Source organism: Cornus florida, unplaced genomic scaffold (assembly GCF_030987335.1).
Source record: "Cornus florida cultivar Cherokee Brave unplaced genomic scaffold, ASM3098733v1 CherokeeBrave_3.0.0_Hap2_Chr08, whole genome shotgun sequence".
NCBI lineage: Eukaryota > Viridiplantae > Streptophyta > Magnoliopsida > Cornales > Cornaceae > Cornus > Cornus florida.
In genome coordinates, this window is record NW_026775578.1 from 25,227,172 (window position 1) to 25,249,680 (window position 22,509).

Here is a 22,509-nt window from a genome sequence, read left to right on the forward strand (position 1 = left end):
TGTATGTGCGTGTGCATAAAGTGTCCATGGTAATGTGGAGAATGTGATGTAATGCATCAAGGTCGATCGACCATATGATAGAGTTGAAAGTAGTTTGCAAAAGTGAGATCTTTCATTTGGAAGAAATTAGAATCTTTAGAGGCACCATGCCAACAATAGCAAAGGTTAACTACTCCACACCAAAATCGCTTGAGATGAAACTAACAAAGCATAAATGTAGCAACTACTTATATTCTTATCATACAGATACTATCTAAATTTACAAATATATATATATGTGTGTAAATATTAACAGCAAATCTAAATAGTATCAGTAGTATATTAACAGCGTATATAGTTGTTACGTATGTCTTTTGTTAAAAATATTTGTATACTATTTGCAATGAAACTATATATATATATATATACAAACACACACAATTGAGCAATCAATTTGTATACTATTTGCAATGAAACTATATATATATATATATACACAAACATACACACAATTGAGCAATCAAACTGGGCAGAGATATGTTTCATTTATTTCATTTACGAACATAAATTAAATTTATATTGAGTCGAGCCCAAACTGTTCATGAACCACTCAATTTGTTTGTAATCTCAAGGATATTGTTGCTCAAAATGAGTTCCACTACATTGCCAAATAAGTTGACTTCAAAATTTCAATGAGTATTCTTATTATAACAGTTGGTGTCTCACAAATTATGGGACTCACACCACAATTGCTGTTATGGGCCTCATAGGTTTATGACACATTCAGCGTTTGGGTATCGTCAATTTTATTATTTTTCATTTTGAATAAACTTTGGGAGGCGATATTCGCACTCCAATTATTTTTTATTTTATAAAATTACAATTCCAATCTTAATTTTATAACTAAATAATTTTAATTTTTTAAATGATACAATTACTCTTTCTGATTTTATTTCTTCATCTTAAATCTTTAATATTTTAGGTCTCTTTTGAAAAGAAATAAAAAAGAGAAAGAAAAAAAGAAGAAGAGTGGAATAATTCTTTTTTTTTTATTTTATAACACCATCAAAAAAAAATCCAGAATAAAAAAATATGTTGAATAAATTGCCTCTTCTAGACAAAAAAAAAGAAAAAGAAAAGAAAAAGTACCCATTTTAAAAGTTTTCTCATCTCTTTTGACTGCTAAAAATAAAAGTATCTATATAAAATAAATTATCTCTTTGAGATAGCCTCTGGACAAAAAAAAAACAAATGTTAAAATTACATAAAGAGTAGTTATGGTATTATAAAATAAGAAATGATAAATTAATGAACTCAACGAGCTTCTTGTCATATCTTATAAAAAAAATAAAAAAATAAATAGAATACAATAAAGTAGGTTCGAATATTACCTCCCTAATTTTGAAACTACATATTAATTGTAAAATGTTTACTCATTCATAAATGAATAATATGATTTAAAAAGTTAGTAAAGTTGAAAAAGCATAAAAAAAAGTGGATAAAGTGTACCCTAAGGAAACACGGAACAGTCCAAGGAAAAATGATAAACCCTACCCTCCACTATAATAAATCATAATGATGTTGCTTCAACACCTTCCACCTTCACAAAATTAGTTTGTCCTCATCGCTCACTTTTTAAATAGTTTCGCATTAATAAATCAAACTCAATTTGCATTTAAAATCATCTTTAAAGATATTATCATTTCACATAATGATAAAAGAATTTAAAAAAAAAAAATAATAATAATAAAATAAAAAAACCCAATTTAATTTTTTAGGTATCATTTAAATAAGGAGTGTAGTTCAAAAACGTTGTTTAATTATGTAAATTCTAGTGGAATTAGTAATAATTTTTTTTTTCGTTAAAAACATTAAAAAAAAAAAAGAAAAAAAGAAAGATAGAAAGTAAAAAACAGGACTTCAACATGCTTACGTAATATAAAAAATAAAAAACTAAAGAAAACAAAACAACAGTCCACAGACGATGATAACTCAGACAAATCAACTTTTGCTCTTCATACTTTGATTATTATTCTTTTCACGGACCCAATTCACGATAATTGATGTGCCTAACATTATACTATATTGTATTTTCGGTGAAAATGACTGTGCAAAGGGACAGATTTTAGAGTTTTTATATATATTTTTTTGTTCGTCCCTTGCCCTAATTCTTCTTCAAGTACACAAACATTTCAAGGGAATGTTCTGAAATCAGAGGAATCTAAGAATACCCATCTGGTTTGGAACAAACCCTTGTAGTTTTTGAGCTGTGTGTGTATGTTGTAGAGAGAGAAAGTGAAAGGGAGGGATGAAGGACTTGTTTGGTAGTCCAGGGAAGGTGAGTGGGCTTGTTTTGAGGATTGGACAGTGTTTGTTTGCAGCTGCTTCAATTGTGGTTATGGCCACTGCTTCTGGCTTCTCTACCATCACTGCCTTTTGGTATATCCCTCTCTCTCATATTTAATTTTGTTTGTTTTTTTCTTTTTTTTGGTCTTTCGTGTTTTCTGGTCTATTATGTGTTTCTCTCTCTATATATATAAACATATACATATATATACATACAGTTTTGGCTTTTATTTACATGTCGGCACAATTCAACTGTTATTGCTTTTATAATTTTCTTTATTTAAGCATATGTACACAAATATATGTGCATACAGGTACCTATATGTGTGTATTTAGGTCTTTGTTTGGATTGATGGTGTTCTCAATGATTGCCATACAATGGGGAGTTTTTCTGATATTAAACACAAGTTTTTCTCTTTGTGCTACGTAGATAATGGTTTTTGGCTCTGGCATTTCAGGTCTACCTTGGAACAATGATGTCAATCGAAACTTGAGTTTGCTACAGTATTTAACTATTCATGAATTAGTAATTGTGAATATGAAAAATAAAACATACCATTGGCGGCATAACATGATAAGATTGTCTAGAACTGTCTTTCTTGACTATTGAGTTTTGATACAAATGCAACATAGTGGTTTTAGAATCCTGATGCAATAATGTTTGGTTTAAGTGATGATGTTTCTGCTATTTTTGTTGGGAAATTACCTTCTTCTTCTTTTATTTTTTATTTTTTATTTATTTATTTATTTATTTTTTTGTACCTGTTTATTTTTCCATTTTTTGTCTTACCAATATTACAAGTTGAAGATCCAGAATTAATTTGGAATCAGGAAAGCTAGTTATACTGTGAAAAAGTTGGAAAAATAAGTTATAACTAATTAGGTCACCATCAGAGTAAGTCTTTTGGAAGCTAGAGGATGAATATGAGCAAGGCATGTTAAGGGAGAAAAAGATTTTCACTTCAGGAATCACTTTTAACTGTTGTATTATTTGTGAGAAAGTTTTGATCTTCTTGGTAGTCCCTAATGGGACAAATGAGTGTGTGTGTGTGACTGACTGACACGGAAAAATGAGTTTGCTCTTGATAATTATACTCAGTAAATTTGGGTGCACATTTAAGGACTCAAGAGGATAAAGTTTCCCATGACATAGACTAAAGAAATTCCAAAAGTTAGCTGCATTCACGAATGATTCTACTGAAAGTTATGAATAATGCGAAAGTAAAGAATCATCAGACACAAAGATGTTATTAGTGCATTCATTGGTTCAGAAATTGTGCGTCTGGTCATTTTAGGAGATTCCACTAATGACAATCTATTATATACACGTCAGTACTGATACTGCAGTCAAGGATGACAAATGAAGAAGTATTGCTGTTTCAAATTTGTCGAAAGGATAAGTTGTACTGACATAGTGATGTGTAAGATCATAGCAACCAAAAAAGAGGGAGGATTCCTCACTTCTCAGTATCAAGCAGGAAACTTGTGCAGTTTACTAGAATTGTATACTGCAAGCAAACGGATGATTGGATTCATGAAAATGCCACTAGGTTGCTTTATGACTGCACTCTTGAGTTCAGAATTTGATTTCCTCTAAGTCTAACTGCTTGTTTTAGTTATCTGATTTCAATATTATTGTTGGTTTTTAAGTTTGGTAAGTGAAAAAATTGAGAATTCTTGGAATTAGTTGGATTATCAAATTGAAATGGTTGATCGCTAAGAGCTTAGCTCAAATGGTATATTCTCTGCTTTCCAAGTTGAAGGTTCAGGGTTTAAATCCCCATAAAGGGGTGATTGTGTGTGTGTGTGTGTGTGCCTTGTCAACCACAAAGGAAATTGGCTGTCCTGAAGTATCAGATTAAATTTTGAGGAATAGATTTATAACGTTACTTGTAATACATCAACATAAGAGGCCACCTGACTTAGGCTGAAACCATCGTAAGAAAGTGATAGGATAAACCACGGTGTACGTGTTCAAGTCTTTATTGATTACAAAGTGTTTGAATGAATCCCAATGGTCTGAAAATTTATATTGGGCAATATACGCACTCGGGCAAAACCCATTGACAAATGCTTGCCCAAAGTTCCAGTAATCACCTAGTCTGCATGTTTGCTCTATTTTGTAAACAAAATTTGCACGATTGATGATCAACACCCTAGAACCTTTACCCTGTCTAAGAAGAATGTGAATACAAAACCATAGCAGTCAATTCATAATCGTACCAACCTATGACCAATCCATGATTATAGCCGTAGCAATCTTATCAACATATGTCATGTTTATGCCTTTGTCACTGTAGTGTGGATATCCCAATCAAATGGTGATCAAATAGGTTTTCCCCATTCGCAAATTGGTTTTTTTTATTTATATCACAGTCTAGAGGCCCTTGTGTCTTGAAAGAACTTATTGTCTTGTTAAAGATCCATACATGTCAATCAAGCGTTCCCTAAAAATCAGAATAACTAGTCGTCATGTGTTTGGCTTATGAACACTATTTTTATCAGGTCAACAAACGGTGGTGTATAATTCAGTAAATGTAGAATTTCACCTTGAGTTCAGGGGATTCGGACATGACAAGGCAAGTTTGAGGTTGAATTCCATCCTTTGTTGTATCCTCCTAAATTCTACAATCAGAACCACTTTTTCCAGTCCAATAATGGAAAATTTCATATCTAACTTGTTCATTCCGCTTTATCCTTCTCAAGCTGTTCCTAGATTTATCTTCTTCAATCTTCAAAATTTTCAATTTTACCATTAAGTAGTTAATATCTATCCAAACAGTATCAAAGGGCGAGTTAGAATTTTTTATTTAGTGAGACTGGCTTCTAATTTCCTGCTTGAGGAATAACAAGCACTTTGCACTTCACCTTGTCTGACACAACATCTCTCTCTATATACATACATACATACATACATACATATATATATATATATGTATATATTGCAACTATCGGTTCAATTTCTTTTGCAGAGACAATTTGAGTTATGTGAAATTAGCTCATTATTTTTATTTTAAGATGAGGACCATGGCCATTATAGGAATAATATGGGGAACGTGAAAAGAAGAGTTGGCTGTATATAGTAGTTAGATTAGAAACGTTCAAACTATGTTATTTAATTGCACTTCTAATAGTTGTTGGGGGGGGGGGGGGGGGGGGGGGGGGGTGGTTTGCAGGCGGGAATTTTTTCGCTTCTAATATCCTACATGGAAATGCTTAGTTATATTTCTTTGCTCTTTTACTTGTCCTATTGCTCTTAACTCTTTTTAAAGCAATATATTTATTTTCTGACTTAATTTTCTTTGGTCTTTAACCTGAATCTAGGAAAAAAACCTTTTAGCCAAGAAAGTTCTGGTTTCTGGGGTGTATGTTGGGTGCTAGTGCGGAAGTGGTGTGTACCTGTGAGTGCCTTGTGTGTATGTTGGTGTGTGCAGTTCATGCCTGCTAATAGGGCTCCCTTTGCTACTCATGTGATGCTTAAAATGATAATCCTGCGATCTTGTTGGTTTTATCATGTAAAGATTTATTTTCTGATGATTTTATCTATAACAGGTCTAACAAGGCTTCATTGCTTCTCTATAATGTACATGTTCTAATTGCTATACTAAATTTGGTTTCAGCTATTTAATTGCGTCGATGGGGCTTCAATTTCTGTGGAGTTTTGCACTTGCATGCCTTGATATACATGCATTGAGGAAAAGGAGAGGCCTGCAAACTCATGTCCTTATGAGCCTGTTCGTTGTTGGTGATTGGGTAATTAATTCTCCTTGTAAACTTTGTTTGGTCACCTATTTTAAGGGATTAAAATATTATCAAAATGAAAGCAGATGATGCCCTTTCCATTTGTGTATCTTTGTTTCTACCATGCTCGTTACTCGTACTGGGAGGTCTCTCTTTCTGAAGGGAATCACTTTTTTGTTTATCAATTTGCTGCAAATTCTTTCTACAGATAATTCTTTTGAAGTGTCTCTTGTGTAATATCTATATTTTTCCACATGAAAGTATTGCATGGTTTATACGCATGAAGATACAATCAAACGAGGAGAGGGAGAGGTCTCAAATGGGGAAAAATGAGAAATATCAGAGGGGAGAGGAGAATAAACTTAATTGGTCTTATCCACCCTCTTCATATGAAACAAGAATCTTTGTCTCTCTCTGTCTCTTCCCCTCAAATTCTTTCTACAGATAATTCTTTTGAAGTGTCTCTTGTGTAATATCTATATTTTTCCACATGAAAGTATTGCATGGTTTATACGCATGAAGATACAATCAAACGAGGAGAGGGAGAGGTCTCAAATGGGGAAAAATGAGAAATATCAGAGGGGAGAGGAGAATAAACTTAATTGGTCTTATCCACCCTCTTCATATGAAACAAGAATCTTTGTCTCTCTCTGTCTCTTCCCCTCTTTGTGTGTCTCTCACATACTCTGCTTTCTTCTCTAATTATATTGATTTGAAGTTAAAACTATGTTGAAAAATTAGAGATTATTCGATATACATACCAAGACTGCTACTAAAATACTTAAGCACCACACCCAACACCTCCGATTGGTGGAGCAGCACTAATTAATGGCCTAGACCGTAATCGAGCTCCATACAGGGCACATCATAGTATGATACTCTGGGAAACAAATAATGTCTCTATGCTAGCAGTCTACTACGTCATGTGTCTTCATATTATAATACATTAATACGTCATATGTCTTCATAATATAATAGGTCATGGCACACTCTACTACTAGATGTGGATTCCTGCTGGAAGGCCACGTGAGATGACCATGCTTTGCTACACGTTGTGTTACGCAATGCGATTTTCTGTTCACTTATTGGCACATGGATATCCTCAACTAACATATGCTGCATCTTCATTATGTACTCCACCTCAGTTGAATTAAGCTGGTCCCTTAGTCAACATATACAATTTGTTGACCTTAGATTTTGACACAGGGTAATAGTGGGGTTACCGTACTTCAAAATCAGCAATGGATTCATCTCCTAAACAATGCGATCTCCTACCATACATTATTAGTTTGGTTAGCTTCAGAACTTGTCTTCACCATCCCCTTTGCACAATCTCGTTCCAACATAGCCACTTGAGTGCAAACGTGCACCCTGATGTATCTTATGCCACTTTGGGTTGGGAACAAGGTCCAAGAAGTTCCTTGAGTATTCGGCCCCCAATTTGCCTTCGATATTCTGAGGGACCTGTCTTTTTGGTAAACACTCCTTGCCCCCGCTTGTAGCTGAACCACAACGGAAATTAAGGAATCTAAGTTATTACACAGATATAACTTCGACTCTTGATTAAGCTGTCTTTGTGGTTCTCTCACAGGTATCCATCTCCACATAAAAAAAGACTTCGAAAACATTACTTCAATACACTGTCCCTAGAGCATGTACAAATTAACAAGGGCCCCTTGGTCAAGGCCTAATTGCCTTGCCACTCTTTAAGGTTGGTAGAACACAGTAAGCCACCATCCTCGTTTATTTTTTAATATAACCAATTTTGATGATATCATGAACCAGCGCATGGTTGGTTGTTGAATGTTGATAGTCTCCTCAATTCTGGTGTTGATCAGTACCCTATCTTCAAACTTCAAAGTACAATAGTATTCCAGCAACATCACAATCATGTTGACTTAGGGATTTGGTTAAAACTCCTTTTGATTCGTTGGTTGCCTCACTAATATGACCATCCCCAGAATGACTGAGTAAGCCTTTTTTCAAGGAAGAGTGTGAGAGACAAGAACATACATAGTAAAATATTCGTATATAAACATCCACAACAAGGGAGTGCAGAGGTAGGTTGCGATGTCATAGAAATGTATAAATTGTCTTCACGAAGCATGTCGAGCTATGAATACAAAAAGTCCAAGAAAAAAAAAGGAAGGACTGTTATAAACCGGTTCCAACTCGTCGATCATCATGACTTAACTTATTTCTTGAAACTAAAATTGTTCAGGACCACTTTTCAAAGGTACAAAATCTGTCTTTCCTTGTATCAAAGTCTAGAAAGATGGAGTGTGAATGTATGCCATAATTGCCATTAGATTGCTCCATGTCGAAGCATTTTGACATCAAGCCCAATAAAGAAGGGGCTAAGGAACTGAGTCTCCCTGCTCTAGCATCATTGCCAGTGGGAACACCATTACGCCAGGTACACCCCTTGGGGCACTTTCGAAGATGTACATCCATAGCCAAGCCATGGGGTTGCGTCCATTCTCAAATCTTTGGGCCTTGTATTGAAATCGTGTTCTCCTATTTTGCTCCTTCCAGCAGTGGTTGGAACCCCATAACCAATGGGCATCCAACCAACATAGGTGCTCTTCTTTGCACCTCAAAGAGGATTCACCAGTATTTTGCCTCTTGCAACAAACCAAGACCCTACATTCACAGTCACAGTGTTGTATTTTTGCAAGTACTGCTGAAGTTTCCTCCTCATTGTAAGCATGACCAAAAATGTAAATCTCGCCTAACACTCAGTTGTCTTAGAGGCAGCAAAATGTCTTCAAACATATTTGGAGTGAACTCTCCCCACATACTAACAATTGTATGTGGGGTTGGGCTCCATCCCGAGATTAAATTCTACAGCTACACGTTGTCTTACTGAATAGAAAGCTTATTTGAGTTTTCTGTTGCGGCAAGTAACCCAGCGTCTTTTAGCTTATTCTTGAAGTCTTTTTTGCGTGGGTTTTTGTGAGTCCAAACAAGGGAATACATGATTGTCAAACCGATGGAAGAGTGAGGATAATTACCATGTTCTACCACAAAGCAGAAAACACAGCTAGGCTCAATTCTACCTGCGCTCTCAAACTCGTCTTCAGGCTCAACCAACAAAGGGACCTGCAAAGGCTCCATGGTTTCCACAAATTGTTATGTTCATGTTCAGACTTTGCCTTTGGGACCTGCCTCCATTCTACTACAAGATCAAACAGGGATATATATTTTTTTCTTTTACTGTTTGAAGTTTGCAAGTTAAATAGAAATTTGCCTATGTACTTTTTATATACAAGGGATCGTTATGACATACCTTGAAAAGTAGCTTCGATAGACGAAACAGCTTTTTGTGAGCAGTGAGGGATCGACAATTAATAGATGTGCTTGAATAAACACAACTGTCATTTGAGGTAACGTGCATTTATGGTAGCTAAGAATTTATTTCTCTCATGATATGGACACATGCTTAATGATTAAGTGGCACAGGCAGAAGGTTGAAACGTGGCTACCGAACCCCAAAAACCCATGGCACACCCCACTAAGTAGTGTCTCCATGCTAGCGGATCACATAGTATGACCAATCATACTAGTGTGCCACCACCCCACAGTGTGATACTTCATTTGTTGACTGTCGTGTGACTATCTCGGGCTAGCATGTATAGTATCTCGATTATGCAATCCACCTCAGATAACTTTTGTTGGTCTCCTAGTTAACACACATTTCCTTGACCTAAGTTCTTGACAAAGCCATATCCTAAACTGCGTAATCTCCCATTGTGCATTTTTGGTTTGGCTATCTCCTCAACCAGTCTGCTCCATCCTGTTATGCATCACCTTACCCCATCAAAGCTATTTCAGCATGTATACACCCTTAGCTTGGGTGGGGACCAGAGCTCAAGGGCTCTTTGAGCTTGATGTTCGGCCTTGATGGAATTTGAGTATTGTGCTGCTCTCCGTTCTGGGAACTTAAGGGTTGCTAATGCTGCATTTTCTCTGCATCTTGGTCGGTCTTAGGGGAAGAGAGAGACATCACAAATCCTTTGATACACACGTTAGCCACATGTTACGCTTGACATGTTCCACTTTGCTATGGATATTCTCCTAGGTTTTGGCAGCATCTCCATTTAGCCATGTCTTGTACGTGCACTTCAGATTGCCATATGTCCTCTACACTTTGGGTGCAATTATAATTAGGAGATAGGAGTGTTCATTTGATCCGGGAATCCGATCCGATCCGATCCAGTCTTTTCGGATTGGATAGGTTTTTTAGCCCACCGGTTTGGTGGCAGATGCATAAAATAGAAATCCATAGGGATCAGATTGGTTTGCGGATTATGGTCTTAAAAATCCTATCCGGTCCATTAATAAAATAATATATACAAATACTATATTTATATATGTATAGTATGTTTTATAACCCTAAACGTAAACCCACGGCCCACCCCCCACCCCCTTTAATAAATACAAATATAATAAGATTTTTATTTCCAATTCGAATCTCTTTTAAATTAGTTATAATAATACTTATCAAAAAAAAATAAAAATAGTTATAATGATGTGAGGCTAATGTTTTGGTTACTGCATGTTGAAGTTATCAATGATTATTGGGTGTTGATTCCTTTTTATTGTTACTTTTAAATATGTGAACTCATGTTTGATAAAGGGAAAATTTAAAATACGACAAGTTAAGTCTCATACATTTAAAATACAACCGTATTCAAATAGTATGTGGGCAAAAGAGCTACTAACTAAATTAATTATCAAACAAGGAATTACACTCTTTTTGTCCAAATTACTGTCATTACTTTTAAATTTTCCATCCACCTCCTCTTTCTCTCTCTCTCTATACTATACTATACAGCAATCCACCCACCCGCCCATGACCACCATCTACCATACCATCACCGCCACCCACCTCCATTTTCATGGCGGCATCGCCCTCATTTTCCGCTGATACTATACAGCAATCCACCCACCCGCCCATGACCACCATCTACCATACCATCACCGCCACCCACCTCCATTTTCATGGCGGCATCGCCCTCATTTTCCGCTGTCTGGCTAACAACCCCACCGCCGCCGTCCACCACTCCAATTGGATATCCCCAAATCCAAAACCCTAGAAACAAAATACAATACAATAATCAATCAATAATGCCATTCTTCAAAACCCCCTTCAATGGCTACTCTGTCAAGTTCAGCCTCTTCTACGAGCACCGCCTCGCCGTCGCCACCTCTCAAAACTTCGGCATCCTCGGCAACGGCTGCCTCCACGTCCTCAACCTCTCCCCCTCTGGGCTCATCTCCCATTTGCCTCCTTTGACACCGCCGACGGCGTCTACGACCTCGCTTGGTCTAAGTCCCGCGACTCCCTCCTCGTCGCCGATAGGGGTGACAAATTTTGACACGGCTCGCTAATACGACACGAGTTAAACGGATTTGGGTTGACCTTAAACGGGTTTGGGTCGTAAAGGGTCGACACGATTAACTCGTTTAGTTAATCATGGCGTGTTTGGGTTGAGGGGTTCAACTTGTGTAACCCATTTATACACGTTTAATTATACGTGTCATAAATAAATTTCTATTTAAGTTCCAAAATTACTATATAGAATTGTGTCTAATAATTTACTCTTTTGTAAACCAGAGACTATTTAGTAATTTGGTTGGATTAAAACTTATATTTTTCTAGTATTTATTGAGTATTATTAATAAAATAAAAATAATATATATATATATATATATATATATATATATATATTTTTTGTAAATAAGTTATTAAACGGGTTGCATGTGTAGCCTGTTTAATAAACAGGTCGTGTTAGCGTTGAGAGTTCTCCTGACAGGATTATTAAACTGGTTGTGTTCTGGTTGAGCTGTTTAGTAGAATACCCTTAGGTCGACACGACATGATTATGACCCGCTAACACGAATTGCCACCCTTGACTCACCGACGGTTCCCTCAAGATCTACGACCTCTCTCTCCCACCCTCCTCCAATCCAATTCGCTCCCTCCACGAGCACACCCGCGAGGTCCATCCGCCGATTACAACCAAGTACGCTGCGATTCCTTCCTCTCCTCCTCCTCCTGGGACGACACCATCAAGTTTTAGCCTGTTGACTTCCCCATCAGCGTCCGTACCTTCAAGGAACACGCCTACTGCGTCTACTCCGCTATCTGGAACCCCCGCCACAACGATGTCTTAGGAGGGTTTGGTGGTCGATGTTGTGTTAGGGGGTTTTGGTTCAGAGAGAGAGAGATATATAGGCACCACTGTCACCACCATCCATCACCATCACCGCCGCTTACCGCCAAAACCCATAGATTGACACCCAAAATCAAAACCCATATATATATATATATTCGGTGAAAAAAAACACCCAAAATCAAAACCTATATATATATATATATATATATATATATATATATTTCACACACACACACACACACACATATATTATTTCTTAGAGGAAAGTGAGAGAAAAAAAAAGGAGAGAGAGGGGGTGAGGTGGAAGGAGAGAGGATGAGGATCCAAAACCACCAAAAGTCACCGGAAAAAATGGTGTGTGGTAGGTGGATGGTGGTGTTGGTGGTTCATGAGTCTTTTTAGAAAGGGGATTAAAACTATTGGTGAGGGGTAATTTGGACCCAAAATATATAGGTGTTTGTCAATTTATTATTATTCTTTTTTTGATAAGTAATATAGGTGTATACTAGTGTAAAGTTGTCATATTTTGTACTCCCTCCGTCCCAATTTAAGTGTCGCTTATGGAAAGTGATAATTTGTAAGGGGACATGTGGGACATGCATTGTCTACCTGGAAAATTACTATCTTGCCCTTTTAAGTTTTGAATATTCAAGTTTGAAGTTTTAAACTCAAAGGACATATATGGAAATGTGTGAAATATATTGCTTGAAAAAGGAAAGTGGACTATTATTTTGGGACAGACAAAAAAGGAAAGCATGACACTTATTTTGGGACAGAGGGAGTAATACATCTGGTTTAAAGTGTCACTTTTGTAATACATTTATGTTGAGTTGTCATTATTTTTCATCCATTCTTTTTGGATACGGTCGTATTTGTAACGTATCCAATATAAGTTGTTGTATGTTAAATTTTCCCTTTGATAAATTGATAATTCATCTCTTGGGCCGTGGTCAAGAAAAAAATTTATTGGACTGTTTAGAAAAGGCTAATCCGTAGAACCAATCCGATATTTTACATGTCGGGTCGGATTAAAACTTCCATCGGATCAGATTCAATTTACATCAATCCACGGGGATCGAATTTGTTTAGGTTTAATGTCTAAACCGATCCGATCTGTTGTCACCCCTATTACCTCTAACCCATTTTCAACAAGAAAGCACTCTTGGAACACCACTAGAAGGGACAGAAGAAAGTGCTGACCTCAGGGATTTCTGATTCTCTCCTGGTTCTCTCCATCACCATCACTCTCTCTTTCTTCCTAAGGCTGCCTCGGTTTTCACCCAAGCTTAACCACCTAAGATCTCCATCATCGTATGTGTAACACTATCATTTCACAACTTAACCCTATCACCTGTAAATGCTATTAATGTCTGCTGCACCTCCACCTTTTAGAGACATGTAAACAATGAGAAACTAAATATATATTTTTAATTTAAATGACTTGAAGAATGGTTTGGGCAACCCTATTAAATTATCTCATAGAAATATGTATCCATTCCCTTTTGCATCTTATGGGTAATTGCATTCTAATGTTTGGGCATCTAGTACCTAATTTTGAACTATGTCAAACAGTACATAATGTTTGAGTGGTAAAATTATTCTGTTTTAAGTCGCTACAAGAAGTCGCATTGGGGTTATGCTACGTGTATTTTGTTGTGCTGGTGTTTATGCCATTTGAATGACGCAAGTAAAGCAAAAATATAGGTTGTGCCCATGGTTTCATTGGAGTGTGTGTGTGTGTATTTGGCGCCCGCCGGGGGGGGGGGGGGGGGGCATATCCATTAGAGAGACTGTTCACAGGTTTTCCTCTTCTTCACTTCCACCCCCTTAATACACACACAAATAGATGTTGGAGTTAAAGTGAGCTTTGATGCAAGATTATCCATGTAGGATTGAACAAATCGAGACTTAGTTTTTGTTTCATGACTCTCTCTCTCTCTCTCTCTCTATATATATATATCTATCTGCACGTTTGGAAGTGCTTTAAAATTGAACATTTGGTCAAAAGTGCTCCATGGGTCAGAGAAACTTTCTTCATAATGTCTTAATCATACTTATGATGAAGCAGTGATTAATTTTTCATCTAGAGTGTTGTATCTCTAACATCATTGATTCCTCTGTATTCATCTGTTATTTGCTACAAACTTTTTCGAAACTTTGAACACAAAAAAGTTTCTGGATATATGACTTCTTGTATATATATATATATATATTTTCATTTTGTATTGAGCCCAACTTAGTTGCTTACTATGCAGTAACATTGTTGACTGCTATAGGATGTTACATAAAAAAAGGGTAGCTCAATGCACGAGACTTCTGTCACTGTGGGGTCTGGCAGATATACGCAGCCTTACTTTCACATACGGAGTGACTGTTTCTCGTTTCAAACCTGTGACCTCCAGGTCACAATGGAGCAACATTACTGTTGCGCTAAGACCTACCTTGCCCTCCTGATCTAGGATGTTATGTATGGGAGAAATTCCTGAATTATAGGCAAAATATCCAAATTAATCCAATGGACTTCAATGATGACAAAACATAATAATGATGTTTTATTGAGTTCATTCCTCAATTATGAATGCTTCCGTGTTGAATATTTACCAAAATCAGGTCAGCATGGGTGTGATGTAGCCAGCGGGCGGGCTAGCTTCTTGCCCATGTGAACTTTTAAGAAATGTAATTTCATTTTGCTGAGGGTTGTCATGTTCAGATGGTTGGAATTACCAAAAGAATTGCTTACAAGCTTGTTATCAGTAAATATGTTGCTATAGGGATGAATGGATATAGAGTTTGATACTGTAGCTACATGGTCCTGCATAGTGTTTGGTTTTTCCATCTGAGAATCCTCATTTTCCCAGCCGAGAATCCTCATTTTCTACTATAATTGTCTATTCTCTTGACGTGAATTATACATCACATTATTTTTTGTTTTTTTATAATGCAGGTGACGTCTATTTTATCCCTTGCAGCTGCATGCTCATCGGCTGGGGTGATGGTTTTGTTAGTAAGAGACACGAATTTTTGCAGGGACCAGCCGCAACTCTCATGCAGTATGTTCCAAATTTCCACCGCTTTTGCTTTCGTCTCGTGGTTCCTCCTTGCAATATCTTCTTGTGTCATGTTTTGGATTTTGGCTTCAATTTGAATAAATTCATCATCCACACCACTACACCCTCACTACGAATACTCCTTACAGCACTACTAATATGGTTATCTCTGAGACATTTAATGAAATTAGTTCAATTCTTTTTGTTCCCCCCTCTTGGTGACATTTTCTTTTGGGCCTTGTTTTGGAGGTGTTATTTTATGCCCCGTTTGACCTCCCTTGTTCCTTCAATTTAAGGGTTAAGAAAAATAAAAGAAATATAACACATTACATGATTGAATTCAACTGCCGAATAAGCAACTCTTGATTAATGTGATTTCACCATATCAACTACATTTGCAAGATATTTCCATGCAGTTTTATTATAGCAAAATGAGTACAAGTTCTCAACTAGATAACAAATCAACCGAGAGCATTTATCTTTTCTTTCTAGTTCTGCGATTCTCGTCTTCTTTCTTAATCAAGATTAGAAAGTTTAGCAAAACCTGTGTGAACGAATGCATGTTTTATTATATCTCCGGTGGTGTTTTCCCTATTAAAAAACACTGCTTCTACTTCGCAGAAGAGAGAAGTTTGTTGCTTCATATGTTGTAAGCAACAATTTCCATGGAGTCAGGAGAAGAGAGCATATGTTTATAATTAGAATCTGCAAAATTATGAGAGAACATAATTTCGGTGAGTACGAAAATTGTTCATTTGTGGTTGGTTGATGTTAATTTTGTTAATTAGCCTAATCTAACACTCATTGTGCATGCCAATGTAAATTGAGCCTTTTGTTGCAATTGAAACTTCTTCAGTTCCTGGTTCTAAAATTTGCTTTGTAATTGACCGAAAAGCGAAATAATGATTGCTACACCATTTTGTACCAAATTGAGTTAAGATTGTGGATTCTCTGCTGAACTTTTTTAATTCAAATGTAATGTATTGAAAAACAGATGTCATGCGTTAAAAATTACTTAATTCAAATGTAATGTGTTTGATCCTCTTCCCCAGGGATCCCAGATGAGGGAACCCTAGGAGAGCCCTCGACTCCAACTACCGTCCATGTACGATCCATACTAGATCTGACCAACTGCTCATCCTACCTCCTCTACGTTCTTGACAGCCCATCTTTGTCTCAGTAGAGTCTTTCAGTGAAAAACAGATGTAATGCGTTGCACATTATTAAGTTTAAAAAAAGATGCATTTTGTTGAAAATGAGGTGTAATGTACTAATGTGTGTGTAACATCTAAATAATTTGTTCTTCCTCTTTCTATTCCTTTCACCAGCGCTGTAGTGCATTTTAATAAGTAGGAGGGAAATATATATTGAGAAGGGAAATAAAATCAGAATAACTTAAGTTTTTAAAAGGGAATAAAAAAAAGAAAAGAAAAGAGAATAATCATTGCATTTGGATAATCAAGAAGTAAAAAAGGGGTGGTTCCATGTGTACTTAAAAACAATATATATATATATATATATATATATATATATATATATATACGTGGGAAAGTTAACTTCTTCAATTCCACGGAGACAAACTTGTTCTTTCAACAAAAAGTGGAGAGGATAGCTTTCGCCGTATATATATCTATATAACTTTATATATGATAGCATATATATATATATTGTTGTATAAGTAAACATTAATAAATGCGGTAGATAATAAACTGATGTAATGCGGTAGAATTTGGTTATGGAGGATGGATGGATGATTACTTTAATGTCCATGTCTATGACAACTAAGGTACAGGGGTCTGGGCCAGTACAGAGCCTGTTCATAAGGTAACAGAAACGATGAGAGAGAGAGATTGGCCGACACTTTCAAAAGTAACATAGAGAGAGTGACCGACACTTTCAAAAGTAACTATGTTTGAAAGGAGCTCGGATTAGTGAACGCTTTTAGCTCTGTGTTTTCAACTTGGAGTAGTATTACATATATTTTTTAACATAGTTACATGTTTCAATACATTATATCTACGTTTGAAAAATAATGTTAGTAATGATGGCAGTAAAATTTACAATTGAGGATTTGGGCTCCTTAGGTGCACCCGTTGCACTATGCTACGGACGCATCTGGACTGTGGATGATGCGTCCGCGTCCGTCCTCCTCTCAACCCAAATGCAATATAAAATTGTGACCCAAATGGATGGATGGCAACCAAATGAACAAACACCCTCTACAATTCGTATCTAGGATGTAGCATTAGCATTACCATATGTACCGTAACTAGATTGCTTACTACTCTTGAGTCACATAATCTTTCTTAACGGGTGTCGCTAACACGCTCCGAGCACGTGTTTTGGCTCAAATTCTCACTATTTATGATTTAATTATACAACTCTCATGCTTTTGCTCTCGAATTCGCTCTCGCTTCTGCTTTATGTGATTTAATTCTACACATTCGCACGAACATGGGATAATATTTGCTTGCTCGCTCATGAGGTGCATGAAATGGAAAATAACTGTTTGAATCCACCATCCTTAATGGATGGCTAACATGTCCAAGGAGAGAATCACTTTCATGAAATCTGTAGGTCCAACAAAGAAAAACTGCAGACGCCATACAGGGTTTCCTATCATTACACATCGGGACCAACATTGACGACAACACATTAACCATTCATATACATACCTATATATATATATGGACACAAACACATAAATTCATCCAGAATGGAGAGAAAACGACTGACAATTTATTTCTATATACACTAAAAATTACAAAGCTCACACTGATGATCATATATTTTTATACGACCTTCATAACAGACACCTGATGCTGCAGAATTATAACTCACATCACTCAGTAAGTTATTGAAACTGACTTTTACACTTGTGGAGGAGGAAAAACTAAAAGCAAGGATAAAGAACAAAACGCACAATCTTCAAACACTGTAACTTAGTACTTCATTAAAAAAGACTCTTACTTAACACCATACCTTCACATTACTATCTCTGGCTTCAAAATGCTGGATTTGATCTCCTTGTGGGGCAGAACCACACCCCCATTGCTGTAAATTTCATCACAGACATGAACATCTTCTCCGAGAATGGTCATGTTCTCCACACGAGCCCATTGCCCAACCGTGGAGTGCCAGCCAATAATACTATTGGAGATGCACGCATGTTTCTTGACGCGGACACCACGCATTACTGTGCATCGGGAGAGTCTTACTCCTGACTCAACCACGCAACCTGGTCCTATTGCAACATCAGGCCCAATCAAACATCCTTCTCCAATTTTAGCACTCTCATCAACCAGAACATTTCCAACGATATGTGGTCCAGTAACCAACTTAGATGGAGAGTTCTTTCTCAAGGAGCTTAGGTAGAGTCTCAGGCCAGTGATATAATCCCTTGGCTGTCCAATGTCCATCCAAAACCCTGGTAGAACCATAGCATAGAGCTTTTTCTCTGCTGCAATTTTCGGGAAGACTTCCTTCTCAATTGAGGTGGGCCTCAATTCAATTCGATCAAGAACAGATGGGTTCAGCAGGTACATCCCTGCATTGATCTTGTTGCCGACGAATAATTTTGGCTTTTCAACAAATTTCTCAACTTGCCCAGTTGCTTCTTCCATGACAACCACACCATATTTTGATGGCTCATCCACCTATATCAATCAGCAAACGAATTTAGATCTAGAAGTTCCAAAAAAATGCCTCCAAATAAGTCAAAACTCAAGAATAATCTAAAATAAAAAATAATCAGATTCAAGTTTACCTTGGTTACCATAATGGAAGCCTCGCCTCCATGGGATTTGTGGAAATCAATCATCTGTTTGAGGGGGTACTCACTGATAACATCACTGTTAAGAACAAAAAATGGCTCACCGGAGTCATCAATCAGTTTATCCCTAGCAAGTGCCAGAGGACCAGCAGTGCCAAGTGGTTCAGTCTCTTGTGAACATGTTATCTTAATCCCAAGCTTTGCCTCAAATTCCTTTAAGAAGTTCAGCATCACCTGTAGAAACAATTGTTTTTTGCACAAGTGATTCTCCAATATACAGCTGCATCAATAACGTCTGGACAACGAACAAACTTTGTAATAATTAAGAATGGACCCAAGTTTTTACCTCTGGTTGGTAATTGATAGCCAGAACCACTTCGGTCACTCCAATAGCCTTAAGAGCCTCAATCTGTCATAATAAAAAAAAGATAGATCATTACCCATGATTATTACACACAAACATACAGAGAGCACAAACCCTACAACAATCAGAACAGGGATCATGCTGTATAAGAATGTTCATACTACAATGATTTTGCTTTAGATAGAAGTTGATTACAGGTATCATGATGTGTGGGATATTCAAAACAAATTAGAAAATATTGTGATTTTTTAAATCAAGAAATAACTCCCCCTTTCAAACAGAAATCAATATTGAACATTAAAATTCAAGAAATCAAAATTGACAACAAAACATCCTGAGACCTTGAAATTTAGAAACTTGTTTCGCAATCATAGATCTCAAAGATGAAAATAATTTTTAAAAAATATATAATAATAAAGGAAAACAAAAATTATAAGGAAATTTCATGCATGTATTCTGTATTTCAATAATATAATATTAAAGATTTAAAGCACATATAGAGAAGTCAGTCAATCAAGAAACATACTTCCAATTTATCTATCTGTACATTAAAACTTAAAGATAGACATGCTAACAATAATTTATACCTGATGCAGGATCATGGGTTTGTTAGCAAATTCAACAAGTGGTTTAGGAACACTCAGTGTCAACGGCCTCAACCGAGTTCCAAATCCTCCGACGAGAATTAAGGCCTTCATTGTGGGATGCCTGCTTATCCTGTTGATTAAACAGTCAAAATCCAAGCAGAAATTAATCACAAACTAACATGGCGATGCAATTAATATATTGCTACTGACAGATCTCCACCGTGTTCATAATTATCCTTGCCAAAAGGAAGGAGGACGGACTCCTACAAGACTACTATGCATAGACATTTATAGATTGGGAAAAAATGATAAATTAGCTCACACTCTTCTCCAGAAGGAAAGTTCTCTGTCCTTAACTGACGGGTGTTATATTGGAACTGAGACGAATTCTCGAGATGCAAGGAAGAGGAAGGAAGGAACACCTGTCTAAACAGTAGTGCAGAGAAAAAGGACCCTCCAAAGATAAATCCAGGCTCAAAGGAAACGGCCAAAAGACTCGAAATACTTGTCATGGAGTGACTCATATGTTAAAACAATCAGGGAATCAGTCCAACTAGATTAGCTGCTATAAGGAAACAATTCCAGCTATACCACATGATGGAGGTTTTGATGGGAACGACAATTCCATTAAATTTTATGGCGGCTTACTGCATAAAGTATATAGAGACTTTACCATAATCAAGTTGAAAGTTAACTACTACTTAGGTAGCAGATGGTATATACTAATTGAAATGTCAGGGAGAGAGAGACTTTCTTTATTGGTTTATTTTTCATAAATAGAGTCAGAACACATGCAAGTGATTGTCAGAATCACCAAATGAAAATACCACATGGTCCACAAAGAGAGCTCATGGTGTCAAGAGCAGAACCTCTGGATAGCATTACTCCATAGAAAAAGTAAGAAGCTATAAATGTCAAAATCATAACACTAGTTTAAAAGCAGTAACTTCGTTCCAAATTTTTTTTACCAGTACTCTCCACAAAAAGCATATTTCCAAATGCCAAATGAAATAGACACCATGAAACTCATATCAATTAAATCTTATATCTTACATCAAGGACGGCCATGCTAAATTTGTTTTGCCACTTCAAATTACTCCAGTATGATTCAAATTAGTAGCAACCAATTTCACCTACCAAATTGGTAAGAGTAAAAGATACCAAACAACAAGAGCTCTAATTCGATCAGATGAATGAAGAAATGCAAATTTTTTTGTGACGTCGAGTTTTAACTTAAAAAAAAGACATAAACCATATTCAACTCATCTCCACACCGAAAACCCTTTTCCTAGCTATTTAGTTTGGTGGGTTACATGAACTCTGTTTTGCCCATTTTGCTCTATCTAACAACAATGGAAGTAATATAAATAAAACCATAAGCAAGGAGTCAAATCATAAGCAACAGCTATATATCAGATAAATCAACTAAACTTAGCAGCTTAATTAAAGCCAGATCCGATAATACAATATACATTCAAATTACTTGTGCGGTTGTGCTGCTGTTGAGGATTAAGCTCAAAATTCTTCAATAAATCCAAACAAGCCATTAAAAATGCTTCGAAATTCACAATATTTGACCTATGATTACAGACAAGTCATTCAAATTACTTGTGCAGTTGTGCTGCTGTTGAGGATTAAACTCAAAATTCTTCAAGAAATCCAAAAATAAGTTTACAATCTACATTGTCAGAGTTCTTTCAAGATTTACAAAACATCACTCAAAACATATCAAACAACGCGTCTTCAAGCCCAAAGGTCAAATCACATTCGAAATACAATTAAATCGCAGATCTAATAAGAGTTCTGAACCAGAAGGAATCAAAGATATAATTAACAGAGATTTTACCTTAAATCACAGCCGATCTAAACGGCGGAGCGAGTTGCAGAACGAGTCACAGCGAGTTCTGAATGATCTGACTCGGAGCGAGTCCGAAATTCCCTCGCTTTTCCTGTATGTTAACCCCAACGGTAGCGTCAGGGTTTGTGCGGTGTTGGATGGACGTTGGTGGAACAAAACTTCACCATATATATACACACACAATATACGTTTATATAATAACAACTTAACAACTAACATGGCGATGGGGCACTTTGGCGGATATGAAATCAAACTATAAATTGAGTACCTTTTTACGGACTGAAGAAATCGGTTCACGTCCGGATGGGAGAACCCTTTTGCATTTGGAATGAGTAGGTAGCTTCTAATTTACCGGATGACGATAAAAAAGTATGATATTCTAGAAGTGTTGGCTTTAGATTAGCGTGACGAAGGGGATAATGGATACAGTCACTTTTTACATTTGTGACAGCTAGGATCTGTGGATTTTAGTTCTATGGGCTCCATTTTTATTTATTTATTATTTATTATTTTATTATTATTTTAGTAAGGAAAGGTGGTGGGGTGTGTTTAAAGGAAAATTATTAAACGGTCGTAGATTACTAATTTCGGTCAATAAATAGTTGTCAAAATTTATTCTTCTTATTAAAATAA

General features: G+C 36.4%; 3 protein-coding genes across 4 annotated transcripts; 2 read left to right on the forward strand and 1 right to left on the reverse strand.

The window, feature by feature from the left end:
* The first annotated feature begins 1,830 nt into the window (after nt 1-1,830).
* LOC132270891 (CASP-like protein 5B1) lies at nt 1,831-15,504 on the forward strand. The gene is made up of 3 exons (XM_059772097.1): nt 1,831-2,418; nt 5,946-6,078; nt 15,193-15,504. Exons 1-3 carry the CDS (start codon nt 2,288-2,290, stop codon nt 15,391-15,393), a joined length of 465 nt encoding a protein of 154 aa, XP_059628080.1. The 5' UTR covers nt 1,831-2,287; the 3' UTR covers nt 15,394-15,504.
* On the forward strand, nt 11,020-11,544 carry LOC132270892 (uncharacterized). Its single transcript, XM_059772098.1, has one exon. The coding sequence runs from the start codon at nt 11,071-11,073 to the stop codon at nt 11,458-11,460; it is 390 nt and encodes a 129-aa protein (XP_059628081.1). The 5' UTR covers nt 11,020-11,070; the 3' UTR covers nt 11,461-11,544.
* A 2,508-nt stretch (nt 15,505-18,012) lies between the features above and the next one.
* LOC132270893 (mannose-1-phosphate guanylyltransferase 1) lies at nt 18,013-22,229 on the reverse strand. 2 transcript variants are annotated; one of them, XM_059772100.1, is made up of 6 exons: nt 22,145-22,229; nt 21,865-21,967; nt 20,019-20,148; nt 19,414-19,476; nt 19,062-19,301; nt 18,013-18,951 (listed from the first exon to the last, which is right to left on the reverse strand). In XM_059772100.1, the coding sequence occupies exons 3-6, from the start codon at nt 20,127-20,129 to the stop codon at nt 18,280-18,282; spliced, it is 1,086 nt and encodes a 361-aa protein (XP_059628083.1). In that variant the 5' UTR covers nt 20,130-20,148; nt 21,865-21,967; nt 22,145-22,229; the 3' UTR covers nt 18,013-18,279. The 2 variants fall into 2 exon arrangements, with proteins under 2 accessions (XP_059628083.1, XP_059628082.1); XM_059772099.1 differs by lacking the exon at nt 22,145-22,229 and having other exon boundaries at nt 21,865-22,053.
* Between the last annotated feature and the right edge of the window lie 280 nt (nt 22,230-22,509).